At 34.7% G+C, this 21,505-nt stretch overlaps 1 protein-coding gene across 2 annotated transcripts; it reads left to right on the top strand.

Annotated features, from left to right (window-relative positions):
• The first annotated feature begins 548 nt into the window (after positions 1–548).
• On the top strand, positions 549–20,074 carry LOC306864206 (N-alpha-acetyltransferase 25, NatB auxiliary subunit-like). 2 transcript variants are annotated; one of them, XM_079408032.1, is made up of 24 exons: positions 549–634; positions 3,573–3,658; positions 4,359–4,497; positions 4,663–4,781; positions 5,831–5,905; positions 6,005–6,112; positions 6,191–6,269; positions 8,455–8,566; positions 8,707–8,796; positions 9,007–9,179; positions 9,266–9,378; positions 10,533–10,740; positions 11,256–11,345; positions 11,437–11,617; positions 12,390–12,489; positions 12,590–12,741; positions 12,830–12,955; positions 13,032–13,275; positions 14,191–14,320; positions 14,618–14,683; positions 15,094–15,191; positions 15,277–15,387; positions 15,504–15,650; positions 16,752–20,074. In XM_079408032.1, exons 1-24 carry the CDS (start codon positions 577–579, stop codon positions 16,872–16,874), a joined length of 2,928 nt encoding a protein of 975 aa, XP_079264158.1. In that variant the 5' UTR covers positions 549–576; the 3' UTR covers positions 16,875–20,074. The 2 variants fall into 2 exon arrangements, with proteins under 2 accessions (XP_079264158.1, XP_079264157.1); XM_079408031.1 differs by having other exon boundaries at positions 15,277–15,390; positions 16,752–18,964.
• Positions 20,075–21,505: the final 1,431 nt, after the last annotated feature.

Below are 21,505 nucleotides of genomic sequence, written 5' to 3'. Positions count from 1 at the left end.
TCATTGTTACATTTTCTACTCATATCACTGTACTGGTAGATTCATTTATTAATTTATAACTTAGTCATTTATTTTAATCTAATTTTATTCCTTGTTTTACTCAATGTTTTATGTAAGTTTATTTTTAAAATGTTTATTTTAAATATTTTTTTAGTCTATTGTAATCTATATTTTAAATATTTTGTCTGTTTATTTTTTCTTCTATTTTAAATTATTTATTTATTAACGTTTTTACACTGTTTTTCAATAAACATTTCCACAGACCCCCTATACCGTTTTGGCCCCATGGGGTTCTCAGATGGACCCCAGTTAGAAAACCCCTGCTTAAACAATACCATAGTACTTCCTAATTTTATTTTATATTATTTTTACTTTACTAGCGCAAAAATATACGTCTTAAAACCTGATCGTACCATCGCACAATTACAGACGATAAATAATATTCAATAAAAAAAATTACAGATGTGCCTTTTACAGTGACAGCGAATGACACACATGACTCCATGCTCCTGTTTAAAGTCTTTCCGGAGTGCTCGCTCTGCGCATGCGCACCAATTAATCCTGCTCTGCTCCATCATGGCGGCGAGGGGCCATGTGCAAGACCCCAACGACAGGAGACTGCGACCCATTTACGGTACGATTCACATCACACGCCTGAGCTTATACAGACCTAGCGGGTCTGACTAGTGCTGTAGGACCGGCATGTGGGTTATTGAGTTTAGTAAAGGGCTGTAGGAGCTGTGGAGAGCCGGTGAGGCCTGTGGAGCTGAAGCCGCGGTGTCGGTTCGACTGCGGCGCCGGATGACAGTGCGTCCTTACGCGGTCACACTCTGACGTTTCAATCGGTAGAATAAATCCTGTTTATAGCCCATCTAAACACTGATATACTGTTTAAAGTTCCAGAGATCTGTGTTAATGTCATTTGATCAACCGGCTCATTACCTGTTTGAGATGTCAAAGAGATTAACAGACTCAATATGAGCCATTTGTTCTTTAATTTTTCGTATTTTCTATTGGTTGTTATGTGTATAGAGTCTCAGACAGATGCTTTACACGCTTAATAATTTATTAATGCTGTAATAACACGAGTAGTTACTTTATAGATGCATAAAGCTGAGCTTTGTGGCTAAATGATCTGAAGATAGACCTGCTTATTGTCTTCCAGAGATTAATTGTAAACCTCTTTGTTTGTATAATTTTGAGCTATTACGTTTTAATTTAGGACATTTTCTCAAAAGCTGTGCAGAAATGCCCTATAAATGGCTTTAAATGCATGAACCCTTAAACTTTGTTGGTCTTAATGCATAGCCTTGTGGGACACCACTGACATTTGTGTCTTATCTGCCAACATAGTATGCTATCTTACTGTATTTCTGACTGTATGTATGTCAGTGCTTGTGCATGTAGTAAATATTAATGCATTTGCATATTTTATACATTACAAACTTGTTAAATTATTAATTATTGATGTGTATATAGTCATATAATTGTACATTAGTTTTCCTTAATATACTTTAAGGTGGAAAGATTTAGCTTTGGTTTAAGTTAATTTAATATTATATTTTTGTTTAACTCGTTTATTTTTTTTCTATTTATTTTTCATTAATAGTTGAACTTGGTCAAGACTAAACAATTTGCATGTAGAAATGTAGTCCATCTAACATTCACTTACACTTGCTAGGTAGCCTAAATGATAGGTAGATAAGAATGAAGATAGATTAAGTAATTTATATTTTTTCTTATTAACACAAAGATTAGTATTTCCAATCCGTCTTGTAAGTAAAGATGCATGGTTATTGCATGATCTGCCTTATTGACTTAAAACAGTTAACCCACTGTATAAATATTTAAGACACAACTTTTAATAAATTATATTACAATATTTTAGATTATTAAAAAAAATTATATTTAAAATTATTCAAATATTTTTTAATAGCAACCAGGCCCAGAATTAATCATTGCAATTTTATAAACTGATTTTTAAATATAATTCCAGGTTCTTAAGATCAGACTGTGCAGATTTGTGCATCAAATTGCATTGATTGAAACAGATTTTTATAATACTACTGTTATTTTTTTAATGGAATAAATAAAATGTCAATGACTTGCTATTGTTCTACTAAACTAGAGATGCCACTCTGTGCATGTGAGGTTTATTACACTCAATAGATCAATGACCTTTATTCTGGTGCTTTGTTTTGCCATCCTGTTGTGTGAAATCGATCTGTATTTGTGTGGGGGATTGATAAGAAATATTACAGTTATCAGGAAAGATGCATTAAGAGGCAGACATGCGGAAGTGTTCTAAAACTACAGTCTGGCCTGGTTAAATTTGGCATCCAGCTGTCGTCAGACATGGTCCTGTGTTCTTTTAGCAGAGACTCATGGGAAGGGTGGGGAGAGAAGAGGGTTCCTACACTCCGAATCGCATCTAACAGCCAGTGAGAGAACGTTCTCACAGTCGGGGGTCTATGTGTGTGATGCAGTGCTGCGTTTCTGCAGCCGTCTAGTCCTGGTCATTACCGATGCTCTTGGGTACTCACTTGTTGTTTAGCATGACTGTATGTACAAGTTGCACATAATACCTATTTTGAAAGGGTCATATTTAATTTTTGTTGCATTTTCCCCACCTATAGTGTTACTCAAGGTTTCTTGCGGCGTTTAGTTTCTCATGACCATCTCTGTGTGGTAAAGAAGCTGATTGAAGGCGTAATGTAGTTAGTTTCTGTTATCATTTACATCACCTTCATGAATTTAAAAAAGGATCCAAAATTTGAATTCAAAAAAAGGTTTGTAACTGCATGCATACTTTAAATTATAGTAAGGTATTGATCTAGTGATGTTTGACTGGCAGATTAGTGCCATTGAGGTTTATCAGTATTAATTTACACTTTAATAATGGAAACACATGGTTATTCTCTTTGGTAATTGTTAAAGTGCCCATATTTTGGGTAGTGAAAAGATCATATTTTGGTTTTGGGAGTCCCCAATAACTGGTGGACATGCATGCAAGGTCAAAAAACTTTTTTGTTGTCTTATAATATGCATTTATTTTTACCTTATTTGCTCAACGACTCCTTAATGATTCGCTCAACGATTCATTTTTCCGAACCCCTCCTTTGCGTGCCGCTAATCTGCGGTGATTGGTCGATTGGTCTCATTTTCATTTCATCACGCCTGTAATGCCTGATAAAAAAATAATGCCAAAAGCGGCACCTAGTGGCAAAGAATGAATTTACATTTTCATTCAGACCAATGCAAAAAGACCAACAAGTGGGCGGGCAATATGTTAATGTTTCATGTTGACGTCAACATGAAACGGCTTGGGATTCTTTTTAAAAACGACTCGTTTCAATGATTCAGAGTCGACTCTTTCTATTCAGAGACAATAACTTTATAAACGGTGCACTTTCAGATGTAAAACTTTGCAGGATGTTTTCATTCACTTAGAGCTGTGTTACACACTGCATGAAAGGTCATTTTCAAAAATCCATAATAGGGGCACTTTAAAGATGTTGGTAACATCCACACCAGTGCTGTTTTGTTGTAATGTACATGTTTTTCTCTTCTAGATTACCTGGACAATGGCAATAACAAGATGGCAATCCAGCAGGCTGAAAAACTGCTCAAGAAGCACAAAGATCTTCACTGCGCAAAGGTTTTTTTATTATTATTATTATTTTTTTTCATCCAGAACTCCTTGACCAGCTCGTCATATTAATAGCAAACACTAGGGCTGAACTTTGGGGTGGGAAAATATCATTTATTTTTCAGATACAGATTGTGATTTTAAAATACTTTAGCCAGCTGCAGATTTGTTATGCTTCTTTGTAGAGTTGGGGCCTGTTTCATAAAAAAAAGTTTACCAGATAAGCCAGGCTAATGACAATAAATCAGACTAACTGAAACAGTGCCTGTATAAAAATATTTAAGAAAAATATGATAATTTGACAGAACAACTGTAAAATTGCAGTACTTACAGCTGTCATAATTTCTTCATGTTCATGCGTTAAACCATCAAGTTTTATTTTGGCAGAAAAACAAAGTTAAATCTTATGTTTGAAACATGCATAATTGCACTAAGCCATATTGCGATTTAGATTTTATTTGGATTATTCATGCAGTCCCACCAAACACAGTTTCCAGTTTAATTTTGGTCAGCTCAGGCTGTGATTGGTTCGCTCAAGCTAATTGTCACAAAGAATTAGCAGAACTGATGGATTCACGTCGTACTTCACATGATGCTGTGGACAGTGGTCAACACAAAAGGCTGTTTTGTTTAAGAAAGAAAAACATCATGAATTTGACCTCCTATTGCTCCAGACACTATTGTTGTATGCTTTGCTCTTGTTTTGCAGGTCTTGAAGGCGATCGGTCTGCAGCGCACCGGCAAACAGGATGAAGCCTTCACGCTGGCGCAGGAAGTGGCCGTTCTCGAACCCACAGATGATAACTCTTTGCAAGCACTGACCATCCTCTACAGAGAAATGCACCGGCGTGAGTGTTGAAAGCACAGACACAGAACCTCATCATCAACTATGAATTACATTTTTCTGTCCTCACTGGAACCGAAATGCCATTCAGAGTATGTGTGGTTTTAATATACAAATTGACAAGGACCACAAACTCAAATTTTGTGAATTTGTCACTTTATTTCTATAGCCGAGTTAGTGACCAAGCTTTATGAAGCTGCAGTCCGGAAAGTTCCAACGAGCGAGGAGTATCACTCTCACCTCTTCATGGCCTACGCCCGGGTCGGAGAGTACAAAAAAATGCAACAGGTTTTGTTTGTGCCCTCTCTGATGTCACAAGTCTTTACATCCTGTTTAAAAAATGAATTAGTGCTGCATGATATGGGGAAAAATTGTGATTTAAAATTCAGTTTAAAAAAAACAAAAGCTCCAGGTTTACTATGGTTGTTTGTAGGGCTGCAAAAGTCAGCAAATTATCAGTTATTATTATTGTTATTAAAAAATTTAACTAAATAAGAACAAGAAATTGTACTACTTATTCCCTTTAAAATAAAACAAATCTAATATTAAAAAGTGTTATATAATAATAATAATAATAATTTCCAGTACTAATATTTATGGATGTCTTCATTTCTGCATTTTCAAACATTAAAGAATTGAACTTATATTTTGGAGGAAAACCACGGGGAGCCATTATTTTTATTATTATTTAAAATATTATTTTTTAAATGGCTAAATTATTAAGCAAAATAAGAAATAGTCATATTTATTATTCACTGTCAAACAAAAAAAGTCTAGTATTTAAAATTATGTAATGTAATATTTAATTTTCCTGGACTAATTTTTATGGCTTTATTAATTTGTGCATTTTCAAACATTAAATGATTGAATTTTTTATTTTGGTGGAAAAGCGCAGGGAGCCTTTATTATTATTATTATTATTATTATTATTATTAAACAAAATATTAAACAAAATAATTAATATCCACTCTAAAGTATAATTATATATCTAGTATTTATGGAAAAATTTTGTAATTATAATTATTTTATTTAAGTTGAAGTTGATGTGTTAATATTTTTTGTTTTCTTAATTTCTGCATTTGCAAATGTTAAACCATCTAGCTTTTATTTTGCTGGTAAACCACAGGCCCTTAAAGCTTCTCTTTTTGTTGGCAACAGCCGTTTCAATTTGCATTTCAATTTTAGGAAGTTGGTTGTTCCCAAATGCATATCATAAGCGACCCAAACTTTGAGATTTAATAATTGCATTAAGCCATATAGAGATTGTATTTAATAGGGCTGCATAGTTAATCATGAATCTCTAAAATATATGTTTTGTCTTTCCACACTTCTGACAGGCTGGAATGGCGCTGTATAAAATTGTCCCCAAAAACCCATATTACTTCTGGTCAGTTATGAGCTTGGTGATGCAGGTACGGGGATGTTTTCTCACTTACATAAACAATGCATATCAGAGATGAACCCATGCAGAACAAAATAAATCAACATCAGCAATGCAATATGTGTTTCAGGCCATCTCAGCACAAGACGAGAAGCTCTCTCAGACCATGTTCTTGCCGCTGGCTGAGCGTATGGTGGAAAAAATGGTAAAAGAGGAGAAAATAGAAGCAGAAGCTGAGGTAGGACTTTGGTATCAATAATCTGTTTCTGATTTCAGCCGTTTGAAGTTTATGATGCATTTTCCATCGGCTGTCCAGGTCCAGCTGTACTTCATGATCTTGGAGCGTTTGGGGAAATATGTGGAGGCGCTGGAGGTAGTTCAGGGGCCACTTGGAGGTGAGGAGAAAACAATGTGTGTTCTTCAAAGGAATATTCTGGGTTATTTCCAGTTGAATGTCTTTGTGTTGCATGTGTGGCGTGCTGCCAGTTACCAGAGATGAGAAGCAGGTAAAAAAAAAACAGCAATTACCAACTCCTGGGGATTTGTCTCCATATAAAGAGCACGTTATTATGAAAGCTTGTGTCCAACACAGGATCAAAATAAAAATGTGTAGGTAATTTTGACTTTTTTTGAATTTCAAGATATAAATTCAGATTAGTGAGATATAAAATTAAAATAAATTGAGAGATAAAAAGTCACTGTTACCTTTTTTATTTGATGCATAAACTCGGAAGGAAAAAACTTTGCAAGCAAAAAAGTCTGAATTTTAAACTTATATTTTGCAGTTCTCAGAAAAAATTCTGAATTGTAAAATCCTTGAAAATGCTTGAATTTTGGATAAAGTGCTTGGAAGTACTTGAGAATGCAGTTGTAGTGGTTTCATAATTCCCTTTCTTACGGAATACTTCTTAGTGGGGGGGTTTACATAAAATAAGCTACAGCTCCGCTCTAGTCTGCTGTAGTGTGATCTGTCTGTCTTTATTGATGCGCACCATCTGACAGAACAGAGCGGGAGATAAAAACACGTCGGGAGGTTGCCGCTTCTGTGAGCGTTGGCTTGAAAATGACAAATTCAAATTATGGTTAAAATAATGTAAAGTCTCCTGTAAATGCTGCTTTTTTCATGGGAGAGTCTGTGCTTTCAAGTCCTGTAAAGGTAAGCAAAAATGCCCATGCTCAGTTAAACTAAATGTGTTAAGGCTGTCACGATTAAAGTGAAATAATAAAATAAACATTTCAAACTCAAAATGCAGCATGGGTATTATATTAATTTATCTCTGAAGTGAACCGATTGCCTTCAGAGAAGTTTCAATGGCATTTTCGTTTAATCTCACCGACATATAATGTCTGATAATTTAGTGTTTATGAGCACAGCGCTGCTTTGTGTACAGCCGTTACCGGGCAAACCACTATATTCATGCTGTTCCAAAAGCGCCACCTAGTGGAAGACAGAACCTCATATTTTAGCCTTTAAACTATTTTTAAGAAATAAAGGAAAGGGATGAGTCAAAAGTGTAAATATGTATTTAAAGTACACAAGACATTTTACTGTTTAAATGTTTTAGATTTTTGAGGGCACAAGCTTTTTGTTCTGAACAAAAACAGCAGGCGGGGTTATTGAAAATGGAAATTCATCCTCTGCCATCAAAACCGCTGGAAAAAAACAAAACAATTCTTTATACTTCTGACTCATCCCTTTTCTTTATTTCTTAAAAATATTTTAAAGGCTGAAATGTGAAGTTTGTCACTTAAAACTCTATTTGTGAAAACCTGTATTTGAACTGCAAATCATGTTTTTTTTTTTTTCAGTCATTTTATGGTTTATGGTGTTACCATAGAACATTGCCTTACCCCGCTCATACAGTATTTATTTGATTTGTGCAGGTCTTAAAAAGTCTTAAATTTAATTTTAAATGCTGCTGGTACCCAGTAAATTATTTCTTTCTTTATTTTTATTTTATAATTGATATACTATAAATATTATGCAATGCTATATGCAATCCAGACCGGTGATTTTTAATAGCACAATAACATCTGATTGAAAGTGAAAAAACTCAAGTGTGTGTGTAAACATGTAATTTACCACAGTTTAAAGTGCTGGAAAATCTTGAAAATGCACCTTGAAAAGTGCTTGAATTTGAATTTGGAAAAGGTGTAAAAACCCTGAAACAAGTTTCTATAGCTTATAGTTCACATCTCTTTTTGGTATAAAGCAACTCAGAGCATTAGAATGATTTCTGAAGGATCATGTGACACTGAAGACTGGAGTAATGTGGCTAAAAATTCAGCTTTGCATCACAGGAATAAATTCTGTTTTAAAATATTAAAATGCAAAAGAGTTATTTTAAATTGTAATAATATTTAATTATTTTTACTGTTTTTGTACTGTCTTATTTTTAATCAAATAAATGCAGCTTTGATGAGTATAAGAGACTTCTTTCCAAAACATTATCAATTCTATGTGCTTCTACCAGTGACGTTGCATTTGATGTTTGTATCGCAAAGAATGTGCAACCATTACATTTTTTTTGTCTATACATTTGATGTCTCTTAGTCATTTTGCCTTGTTTTCTCCCTCAGAGAAGCTGACCAGTGAACTGCAGAGCCGTGAGAACAAATGCATGATGCTGTATCGCCGTCTGGAGCGCTGGGCCGAGTGCAACGCGCTGTCCTGCAAGCTGCTCCTAAAAAAGTGAGTCCACTACTGATATGTTTTCTCTCTGATTCTTGAACGGATTTAACATAAATAGCAATTTTGGAGTGAAATCGTTCCATTTGAGCAATGCATTTTCAGTACTTAAGATGTTAGTCATTTTTTGTTTCTCTCCGCAGCCCTGACGACTGGCAGTTCTACTTATTGTACTTTGACTCTTTGTTCCACCTTATTGATCAGAGCTGGGCACCTCCGCAAGAAGGAGCTCAGTAAGTAGAACATTTACAATACTTAACTGGGAAAGAGTTTGTCACACATGAGATGGAAAGTCCGGTGCACTGCGTTGTATCCTGGCTGTAGGTGATTGGATTTTCCATGCATACTGAGCACAGTTTGCATACTAAAAAGTATGGCAAATCTATTCTGAACACATTTCTGTCTCTCTGTATCATGCATGCTGTGTTCTCTCACTATTGCAGTTCTGCAGAAGGGGAGGTGCATGCCTCCACAGCCCAGGCCATCCACTTCACGCAGGACCGAGTAGCCACAGAAGACGCGAAGGAGTCCAAGCATCTGAGAGGGCCATACCTGGCTCGTCTGGAGCTTATCAGACGGCTCAGAGAGCGCAGCTATCCTGAGGCACAGCAGCTAGGTACACAGTTGGTTGGGATTCTTTCAACACAACACAGGCTGCATGTTTGCTGTATGTTTCTGACGTGTTTTCCTACCATGATGCAGGTGAACCTCTTGAGCTCATGTTCCAGTTCTTTGTGAAGTTTGGAGACAAGCCATGTTGCATCACCGACCTGAAGATCTTTCTGGATCTTCTCACACCTGACCAACATGTGCAGGTAATCACGATGAGAAGCAAGATCAGTGCATCGAATAAGAAAATAAATTTTATACGTGTGTGTGTGTGTGTATATACAGTTGCAAGAAAAAACAAAAAGTGAACCAAACTGCATGTTGTTTAAACAACAATTCCGCACACCCCTATGCTCCTGGAACGTATTGATGGATCGCAGCCACGTACAGTGTGAATTAGGGCTGTCAGATAAAAATTCAGAATTGGAATATTTGTTGAATTCTAAATAAAAATCCACATTTGAATGCAAAAAACATTGCATTCGAATTTTAGGTGTGCGTCAGGCAGCCTTATCAATGGCGCACGAAATGCGATGATGTTGCATTTTAATGCTTTTGTACCCACTAGATTCGGTGCTGCTCATTCAAAATATTGTGGAAAAAGAGAACATCAATGCAGAGATGATCTACGACAAAACTGAAACCAAGCCATTCACACAGAACGCATATTAATCACATTTCCTATTGGGACATCTATCACCGTTGCACTTTGTTCTCGCACAAGAGAGCCGCATGTTTAGAAAGCCATGTAAAATTAAAAAACATGTCTCGAGACATGTTCCCTATCCCACTTCATCTCATGTTTTTAAATGAAAAAAGTACTCTTTGTGATTGGTTTTCAATCCATTGTAATAAACTATACATACATACATGATGCTGTTTTGTTTCTAATTGTTTAAGCAACTTAATTATATGTGGTTTATAAACATTATTTTAAACGTTAGGCACTTTTTTCAAAGATAGTCGTGTTATTTTATTACTTTGAATAAATGTGCATTAGGAATATTTTGCTCAATGCACTCTCTTGTGGCCACAGAAGCCAAAAACTTTTTTCCCTCTAACTGAAATTATGCCTATTAAATTTGAATATAGTTTGCATATTGATCATTTTTAAGCACAAAATTTGAATTTAGTTTTGCAGCCTTTTTGACAGCCCTAGTGTGAATGCTCCAACATGTTAGCATGGGCACGGAAAAAATATGCACCGCATATGCATTCTGAACGGAGTATGTGTGAAGCAGGCGTAAGATGACCTGCGTAGGTCTGGGATGGGGCAGAATGGGTGTGTTTGTTAGTTTTTTTCATAACTAATTAAAATAAGGTGTTAAATATATACTAACTTTCTTTGCGACCGTCTCAGTTCATCAACAGGCTAATGGAGGCCGTGCCGCTGGGCGCTCCGGGAGAGGATGGTGTTGCTCTTCCAGGAGACACGCGGGCTCTGCAGAGACATCTGTGTGTGACCCAGCTGAGCCGAAGTCTGGGTCAGCAGCACGCGCTCAACACCGAGGGCAAACTGGGCCTCATCAGAGAACTGAAGGCACATTACCGGCATGGCTTACAGTTCGGTAAGCAGATGACTAGGCAGGTTGAACTCTTATGAATTTTTCCTTTTTTTTAAATGATAATACTAGTGCTGTCAAACAATTAATTGCGATTGAAGTTTTTGTTTACATGAAATATGCGTGTCTACTGTGTATATTTGTTAATATTTATATAAATACACACGTGCATGTATACATTTAAGAAAAATGTTTTGTTTATATATTAAATAAATATATATATAATGTAAGTTATATGAATATAAGTTATTACATGTAAATATTTTCAAAATTTATACTGTGTGTGTATTTATATAAACATAATAAATATACACAGTACACACATATATATATATATATATGTGTAAGCAAAAACTTTTTTGGGTGCAATTAATCGCGAGTAGTCATTTGACAGCACTTGATATCTAATTTTTTCGCTTTCTATCAGACTTTGTACATTTATTTCTATTTAATATGTTTTATTTGACCTGTAATGTTCAGTAGCAGCAGTCTTACCATTTCCCATTTTCTTTCTGTTCTAGGGAAGTCCTGTTTAAAAACAGAGCTACAGTTCTCAGATTTGTACTGTCTCATGGCGGCTCATGTCTATATTGACCTGTGGATTGAGACGGGTGAGTCTGCTCCTCATTTTTCCAGTCAGCTTGATTGAAAGCGTTCATGTTTTCTTGTTATTGATGAACGAGTGCTGTGTCTGTGTTGTAGGTGATCTGAACATGTTGTGGCAGGGTCTGGGGCTGTTAGAGGAAGGTCTCTCCCACAGTTCCTCCAACGCTCAGTTCAAACTGCTGCTTTTGCTTCTGTACTGCCGACTGGGGGCTTTTGAGCCGGTGGTAGATCTTTACTCCAGTCTGGACGCCAAACACGTCCAGCACGACACCATAGGGTAAGAACGTATCTTTTTTTTATTATTATTATGTTAAAGGTAACATTTAATTATTTTTGAATATGTTACCTGTCAATTAATTAATGCACCTTATTCTAAATTTGAAAGATCTTTTTTAATTATTAGAGATGCAAGTTTTATGACGGCACATTTGCATACACAAAATATTGTACTTCTTTATATTGGAAAATCAATAATACCATTGAAAATAGACACTCTTTCATTCATATTTGTGCAGATTAAAACCAAGTAAACCATGTAAAAATAAATATCCAATAACTTCACCTGGTTTCTTCTGTAACCATGATGTAAGTGAAGAACAGTGTTATTTTAGTATTATTTATCTACTGTTATAGTGTTTTTTTTGTTTTGTTTTTTAATTTAGTACTACCTTTTATTTTAATATATTTTTTATATTTATATATTTTAGTTTAATTTGTAGTGTGATGTACTTTTTTTTTATTTAAATTTTTTGTAGTATTTCATATTTCTGTTTAGCTTTAATTTATTATTTCAGTTATAGTAAATTTAGTACTTAAACCTATTTTATTTCAGGAAGCATTTCTAATTTTCATTTAAGTTAATTTTTTTTTTAATCTAATTTCTATATTTATATTTAGCAAGAGCTATTTTTAATGCACCCTTTTCACAGACTGTTATGGTGGATTTGATTAAAATATACATTTTATATGTGCATATGTTATGTATAATATTTAGATTTTTTTCAAAGTACAAAATATAACAATGATCTCTTGGATTTGTCTTTGTCCAGGTATTTGTTGACCCGCTATGCAGAGTCTTTGGGCCAGTTTGCTGCTGCTTCCCAATCTTGTAACTTCTCCCTCAGGTTTTTTCACTCGAACCAGAAAGATGTACGTCATCATTCTGATTAATGACACTATAAGTACAGAATCTCCCAAAGATGACCATTCTGTCATCATTTACTTATGCTTATGTTGCTTGTTCCTACAGACCTCAGAATACATCATTCAAGCATATAAGTACGGTGCTTTTGAGAAAATCCCTGAGTTTATCGCCTTCAGGAACCGACTCAATCACTCGCTGCACTTTGCCCAGGTGCGCACGGAGAGGATGCTGCTGGACCTCTTCCTGGAAGCCGACATGTTAGTCGCTTTATCTTTACCTGTCGTATTTTCTGCGTTTTAGAAGTCGAAAGACGATTTTGTTGATTGTTGTCTTTTCATTGCACAGATCATCTCCTCTAGAGGAGAGCGTAAAATCAATGTCTCTGTGTCCGGAAGAGGACGACATCCCTTGGGACAGCTTAAGGGACAACCGCGACCTGACTGTGCTCGTCGGCTGGAACCCTAAGGACCGGTACGACGAGACCCTCCTCCTGAACTATCACTCGTTTTAAGCATTGGTTTGTTCTAATAATGATCACAAACCGCAGGGAGCTGAACGAGGAGCACAAGCAGCGCTCTCTAGAAGACGAGACCCTGTGGCTGAGGTTGCGGTCGCTCACACTGCGTCTGATTGGCTGCATCTCTGCGCTCACTCACCCGCCAGCACCACGTAACTCTGAGAAGACGACTGAAAATGGAGTGGCAGCCAAATCGTCTTCCCTACAGTCGCTGCTCTCACAGCTAGAAAACACGCTAAACCAGGCCACACAGTTCACGGAAAAACAGCAGCAGGTCAGAACCGTTACAGACCGTTTAGCAAATGCTGTGTGTGTTTCTCCATTGGTCGAAATTTCTGCTCCACATAACTGTATATGCATCATGTAAGTTTTAGGACATATTACTTGCATGCATGCAATATTATACTTGCAATTTTAACAACTAATCTTTTAAAAATTTTAAATGAAAAAATACTATCCTATACAAATTTGTACACATTAAAACCAAATAAATTATTTAATAATAAATACCCATAGCCAATACCTTCACCTGGTTTTGTTTCTGTTGTAACCAAGATGTGGGTGAAGAAAATTATTTTAGTATTATATATATATACACTACTATAGTATTTATTAATATTTAGAATTAGCTTTATGTATTTTTCATTTTAGTTTAACTTTAGCTTTTTTTTATTATTTATTTGTTTTGTTTAATATTTCATGTTTCTTTTCTAATTAATTTTTCTTTCAGTTTTAGTCATTTTAGTGCTTCATTTATTTAGGTTAACATTTCTCATTTTAAGTTTTTGCATCTAATATTAGTTAGTAATTTTGTGATGTGATTGCCATTTTTATTAGGAGATTTTCTTTTCCATTGAGCTTTATTCTATTCAATTTTAGTTTTAATGCAAGTAATTTATTTTTATTTCAGTTAGTTGCCAAGGCAACATTTAATTTTTGATTAACAAAGGTGATTCTTAATAGTTTTAGTTACAATAAATGAAGAAAAGTTTTTATTTCAAGATTTTTCTACTTTTTGTTTACAATGTTAAACACTAACAAAATAGACAACTTCAATTTAAAGGAAAAAAAGATTAGCTTGTGTATAATTGAAAGGTTTTTTAAAGTTGTACACAGTTTTCAGAACATATATTGGATATAAAGAAGGGAGTTAAGTTGATTGATTGTGCCTGTATGTTGTGGTTCACAGCATCAGTACCCGTTTCTGGGACCTGTGCGGTCTCGTCTGGCTCAGGCTCTGTCCAGCGGTTGCTGTCAGTGTCAGCTCTCCTCCCTACAGCTCCCCCTGCACCTCCAGGAGCTCGAGACCGCCGGCCTGGGTTCGTTACTTCACACCTCATGATGTACATCGCCATCTGCTTAGCAATCCTGTTTGATTTTATAACAAATATTAGCATATATATTTTGTTACAAGTTGTAAGTTTATTTTTCTGGCCTGAAAAAGACTGAAACAAATAAGATCCTACTCAAAAAAATCATTTTATATTATAAATCATAGTAATTAAATTATACAATTTATTGTATATTACATTATGTAATATTTTATTAGATTTTTAATCCTTCAATTTAATTTTACTTATGATTGTAGTACATAATTATGTCTCTTGTATTTTCAGACGAATCAACAGAGCTTCAAACACAAATATCTAATCTTTTCAAGTCTTTAGCAGTACAACTTCAAGGTATGTTTAAAACAGATTTGTCACGTTTTATTAGATGATGTTTTAGATCAATATTGGTTATTTTCTTTCGGTCAAATGAAATAATTGCCTGTGTTTCTGACATTTATTTTCTGCTGATGTAACCAAGTCTATGTGAGCAGGAAAATAATAAAAAATAGTAATAAAAATTCAGCCCGCTTTCACCATCCAATCAAATCCTGGTGAAAATAATTCAACAAAATAAAACAACTGTCTGTTTATTAAATTATTTATTTTCTGCTGATGTCACCAAGTCTTGGTATTTATTATTATTATTACTATTATTCAGCCCACTTTCAGTATCCAGTCAAATCCTGATGAAAATAATTCACATTACAAAAGTTAAATGTGTTGCAGATGGGTTCATTTTGACTTTTTTCCTACTTTTCCAGATATGTTGGAAAAATGTAAAGGTGACCTATTAGAAGTTAAAGACGGTCAAAGCAAGACTCAACACTTTCTACTGGAGAATCTAGTCTACTTTGTTGAAGTGAGTCTCTCTCTATCACCGAATTTAAGAGAATACATGACACTGTTGAGAAAATAAAAAATTCATTTTTAACTGTTGGCCGCAGACCGTTTGTATCGTCCTATGGGTGTCTAATTACTGTGGAAGCGTCCTCCGGCCCTTAAAGTCCAGTTTACAGAAGAAGAAGAAAAAGAAAAAAGAAGCCAGCACTGTAACGGTAGTAAGGCTCTGATCTCTGTTGAACCTCTCTCCCGAGTCAATATTTACGCAGTGTAGGGTTGGAGGGAATGTGGGTCAGTCTTGTTTATGTGCTGATTTGTGTCTCCCACACAGCCGCCGGTGCTCTCAGCCTATCAGGAGTTCAGCGGCAGCTTGCAGAGTCTCCTCAACCAGGCGCTGGAGCACATCAAGAGCCAGGAGATCAGCCTGACGGCGCTGAAGCTGGAAGCCCTCAGTCTGGAGGGACAAACCCAGTCTGAGGTGCGTCTCAGAAAGACAGACTTTTGATTAGCAGCATCAAGTTTGGTCTAGTGTTTTTATAAACTGTTATAGTATTCATTTTTACTTTGAATTAGCTTTTATTTTTATATTTTCATTAAAATGATTTTTGTCATTATGCACTTTTTTCAGTTTTTATGTACATATTTCTATTTTGCGTTAATTTGTATTTTATTTCCGTTTTAGTAATCTTAGTACTTTAAATTTTTGTACTTTAATTTCAGTCAGTTTTCAATAGCCAACGTTTATCGTTAAAAAATATTTCTAAGGAAAAAGCTAAGGATATTTATATAAGAAAAATTAATATTCCCAAAAATACTTCTTAATGGTATTCTTGAAGAATCTTAAAAATAATTTCATTACTTAATCATTTAATACATTTATTGGGTTGTTTAATTGTAATTATCTAATTGACGATATATAATTGTTTAATTTTAATAAATTTTTTAAGGAATAAAGTTAAGAATGTTTTGTATTCCCAAAAACACTTCTTAAGACTTTTACAAGATTTCAGTCTTTTAAAAATAATTTTATTTAATTAATTTATTAGGTTATTTAATATTAATTGTAATTCTTATTTTTTTTTTTCAAGTTATATTTAAAATAAAAATTATAATGTTTTTAGATTTAGTTTATAGATTTTTTTTAATAATTTAATTAAGTTTAATTTAAATAATTAAGTTTGTTTAACTATAATTTAAGAAAAGAGGTTAAGAATATTTTGTATTCCCAAAAATGCTTTTTAAATAGCAAAACGTAAGAATTCAAATTCTTGAGAAAAATCATCTTAAATTTTCATCATGTTGATTTTATATTAATACATCTTGATATTTACTTAAAAATAATCAATTAATTAATTTATTGGGTTTTCAAATTAATTGTTGTAATTAGAAAAAAAACCATTAAATTGGGATTTTTCCAGACTTATTTCTTATTTATTAGAATTTCTTATAAATTGTGTAAAGCTGGTTAAATGTGTGTGTGTGTGTGTGTGTGTGTGTGTGTGCGCGCAATCTGAGGTTGAAACTAGGTCGTGATGCTTCAGAAAAGCATTTTTGACCGCTGTTTTCTCGCTTCATTCAGGCGGAAGGGAACTTCACGAAGGCGGCCATGGATAAGGTGCAGAGCAGCTACCTGCGTTCGCTGCAGGAGATCGGGGAACTGTTGAAGAAGAGAGCGGACACGTTAAAATCCCTCAAAATCTGAGTGCTCCATCGATCCGGTCCCCGACCCGCACGGCTCCATGCGACGGCGTCCTCGGCCCCTAACGCATCCTCCCGTCTCGGTCTATGAACTCAGCTGGTCTCGTCTCCTCTTCCTATTTATCCATCTCATTACTCCCGTACAGACACAGGCACACTGTAAAGTTCAACAACGGCTTCAGCACAAACATCTATGGTGCTCCGCACAGCACTTTTAAGTGGAAACGTAAACTTCATATCCCTAGCAAAACTACATAGGCAAATGAAAATAAGCAATTTTAGAAGTACTGCTATAAATTATTGTACATAGTGTGAAGATAAAGAATATCAACGAGAACTCCTTGGCGAATTAAAGTGAACTGCTTTGTCCTTTTGTCGATGTCTTGCGTTATTGTCTCTCTCACTTCCCAGTCGTAAACCATCACGATTGAAGGTTCGTTTTCAGACGACACTCCAAAGCAAAACGGGCCCTAACGGTGCGACTCCGTATCGCAGGTAGCCAACTTCCAGACTGACGCACTCTGCGACGTGTTTCCGTAGCCGTTCGCGATGCACAACCAGCCAAGAGCTACACTTCGTCCCGAGGAGATTTTGCGCAAACTTTCGACAGGGTGGCGCGAGTATCCAGATGCTTTGGGTGCTTCTATTGCGATATTTGTTTGTATATTACAAATGACTTTACTTGAGCCACAAGCGTACGAAATGTAGCTTTCCCGACTTTGTTTGGAATTGCCACCGTGTGAAATTTAGTGCTAATTGAGGTTTGGGAAAGTTTGTGTTTGTTTGTTATCCTTTGATTGACGGTCAAAGACGTTTATTCAATCATGTTTGGAATTAATTTTGTGATTAATTGAATCGATTGGTTGGGGCGCGTTGTTTACTTTGAAAAACTGTCGATTGCACTGATGATGTCCCTTAAATGATGAGGTTTTATTATTGTTGCATACCAAAAATGTCTAAATTAGCCTTGCGTTAAAGGGTTAGTTCACCCTAAAATGAAAAACATGTCACTTAACGCAACCTCATGTCATTCCAAACCCATGAGAAATTTTTTCATCTTCGGAGCACAAATAATATTATTAATCCATCGATTCTGAGAGACGTCTGTCCCTCCATTGAAAGTTTTTCACCCAAAAACACTGATGATTTAAAACATTCATAAAGAGATTTTTAAAAATCATATGAATCGAGCAGTGTAATCCAAGTCTTCTGAACAGACACAATAGTTTTATGTGATGAACGGATTTAATTTATACAAGCATTGATCGATGAACATAAACAGAAGCTAGTACTTGCTTGACGCGCGAGAACGAATCTCAATGGTTTCTCGCGCGCGTCAAGCAAGCATACTCCAGTCTTCCTTATCATAAATAAACATTGTTTGCCAATGAATGTAAATAAAAGCCTAAAATAAATGTTAATCTTCAAAAGACTTGCTAAAGACTCAATCAAATTGTATGGATTTATGGATTTTGAGTGTCTGAGTTTCGGGTGAACAGACTTTCAAGGATGGGCGGAAACATCTCAGATTTGATTAAAAATATCTTAATTTGTCTTCCAAAGATGAACCAGTTTCTTGTGTGTTTAGAACGACACGAGGGTGTGAGAATTCATTTTGTGGTGAAATATCCCTTTAACGTTACAGTAGAGTCGAAGGTAGGTTTTTATACGACGATACCGGGGAGTGCAACTTGTTTACAATGTTTCCGAGCGCCATTATGAATCATGTTTCTAGCGTATGTTATCCAGTGTGCTGCAATCTATGGGCTTTCACTGCTTTATACCTGCTCGGGGAGGGTGGAAATACGCTTTTCTCTTTTTTTTTTTTTTGATCCAACAAGACTGGATACAGGAAAGGTTGTGCAACAAGCGGCTGTTCTTGCGTTGCTCCGGGACTGAAGGGCTCGTTTGGGGTCTTCACCGTCACAAAGCTGGAGGACCACAGGTGCTTCTGGACTGAGGAGGTCGTTTGGAGCTGGTCAAGAGGTGGTTGGAAGTGTGTCGGCTGATGAATTCCTTTGTTAGGGAAATCGAGAAAATGCAAACAAAAACACTGGAATGTGAAAAGGAGTTTTTTTAAATAAAAAGTAAATGTTACACATGCTGTGCCTGAATTATTTACATTTTTTGCATTCACGCAGCTTGCTTTATCTTTAAAGTCAACATGAAATCAAAAGATTTACTTTAAACATGTTGCTGGTTTCATTGTGAATGATTTAACATTGCATTAATTAATGTTGACCTTAACCCTCAAATGGTCCTTGTTTCCTGTTTACACTTAAGGTGAACATATACATTTTTAATCATACAAATAATATCTTTTTGTGTTTACTTCTCATCTATACATTAATGCTGTGTTTTGTATCTATTTACCACAAAATTGCTCAACTACACCATTAGCTTGCATGTGAAATCGCTTAAATGATCTAGATTTGATTTAAGTTGTTAGGTGTAGAATTCTGTTATCTGCTGGTTGGAGAAAAACTTGTAGAAATCAGTTTTTGAAAATATTTTAATGTCCATATATATCCAGCAGAGGCCCATAGAGATCCATTCATTTTTCTGGAAGCGGCCAACTGCTCCTCCCACAACTTTTCTGATATATATTTTGTAAATATATATTGAAACATTATAAAATACATAAAACGATATTTTTCTCAAATGTTAGAATTAGTTTTTGTTGGTTGAGGTATTTTGAAGTGCCCGTTCTTGCAATAATGCCACAGAAATTTGCAAGTTGTGACTAAAACTTGATTGCAGGCACATACGTTTTTTCAATCTAAAAAGTAAAATCAAAACAGTTTTATTTTACTTAAATATAACCAACACCAACAAAAAACAACTGCAATAAGCAGATATGAATGGTGGGTGTGTGTATGTACTTGAGGATGCTCTTATGGCCTTCAATTTTGTGGACTTTTTTTTATTATTATTATTATTTATGGAGGATTTATTGATTTTATTTGCCAATTTCTATAAAAATGCCCTCTGTTACAGTCACTACTGTGTGTGTGTGTGTGTGAGAGAGAGAGCATGTACCAGGCCTTCATTTCTGTATGGAAATTTTAAGATTTATGCTGGATTTATTTATTGACAAATGAAAAAAAAAGAAGTTTTTTTTGCATTTCCCATACATTTTCAATTGGGGTCATATAGACCTCAGGGACCGATTGAGGGGTTTAAAAATAAAAAATATTGGTTTGCTTTTGTATTTTGTTTGCTACAGGATTTCGATCCTTCCAGCCAAATATTAATTTCTTAAATAATTATTCCAATTGTATATGTAACCTAAATTTATATATTAAACTAAACTTAAAAGTACATAATTATTGTATAATTCATAATTGAATCTTTTAATTTTACAATTATCAGTACAGGAATTTTCCTCCATTCACCTGGTCACATTTTTTCTTTCTCTTATCTTGTTTTACAGAAGTAATCAAATTATGTGGAAAATGAGTTGCCGTTTAAGGAAATACATTTATATTTAACTATTTATAATCACTTAGTTGAATTGCTTTCTGATTTATTAATTTCCTCTATTCAAATAATATATAAATGTGACCCTGGACCACAAAACCAGTCATAAGGGTCAATTTTTCAAAATTGATATTTATACATGATCTGAAAGCTGAATAAATAAGCTTTCCATTAATGGTTTGGTGTGTTAAATATTTGGCAGAGATACAACTATTTGAAAATGTGGAATATTGAGAAAATCGCCTTTAAAGTTGTCCAAATGAAGTTCTTAGCCATGCATATTACTAAGTTTTGATATATTGACAGTAGGAAATTTACAAAATATCTTCATGGAACATGATCTTTACTTAATATCCTAATGATTTTGGGCAAAAAAATCAGTAATTTTGACCCATACAATGTATTTTTGGCTATTGCTACAAATATACCCATTATTATAGAATTTATAATTAAATTCCTTTCTGAGTTGGATAGGCTAAATTAATTTCCTCCACTCAACTGGTTACATTTTGACCTCTAAATATCCAGTTTCACAGAAATAATCACATTATGGGGGAAAACGCTTTCTATGTCATGTTGACTTCAAAAAATATTTGATCATTGGTTTGCTTTTGTATATTAATAGGCTACAGGATTTTGACCCTTCCAGGCAAACGTTAATTTCTTCAATAATTAAAATGGTATGTTTTATATAAATGTACATAATTAAAAATTTTCCTAAATTTAAATGTATATATTAGTTATTATCATGTAATTTAATTGCTTTGATGTAATTTCTTCAACTTTTTTTTTTTAAATAAATGTAGGCTTATATAATATTTTAGAAAATGCATTTAAAAGTGCGTAATTATATTACTATATAAACTTATTATATAATTTATACTTACCTGAATCAGTCGCATTCTGAGTTTTATGACTGTTGCGGATGAATATAAATGAGTTGTGCCATAAACTGAAAACTAACGTTACCTGTCGCAAAGTTGTCAGTTGGTAAGGTCCAAATATAGCTCACTCCCAAATAGGGTGACCAGATGAGATTGGTTGAAATTCGGGACGGGGGGGGGTAATGAATAATGAATAATATGAATAATAAAGATAATGAATTTCAAACGAAAGTGACTGAACCAATCATGTTTTTATTAATATAAGTAGCCT

Source organism: Barbus barbus (genome assembly GCF_936440315.1).
Source record: "Barbus barbus genome assembly, chromosome: 45".
In the NCBI taxonomy this organism is placed as follows: Eukaryota; Metazoa; Chordata; class Actinopteri; order Cypriniformes; family Cyprinidae; genus Barbus; species Barbus barbus.
Note: the sequence above shows the minus strand (reverse complement) of the source record. Positions and strands in the feature narration are given on the sequence as shown.

Coding starts and splice junctions, on each gene's coding strand:
- LOC306864206 (XM_079408031.1), top strand. CDS start 577: ATGGCGGCGAGGGGCCATGTGCAAGACCCCAACGACAGGAGACTGCGA. Junction 8,797..9,006: donor CCTCCGCAAGAAGGAGCTCA/GTAAGTAGAACA, acceptor TCACTATTGCAG/TTCTGCAGAAGGGGAGGTGC. Junction 11,346..11,436: donor TGACCTGTGGATTGAGACGG/GTGAGTCTGCTC, acceptor TCTGTGTTGTAG/GTGATCTGAACATGTTGTGG.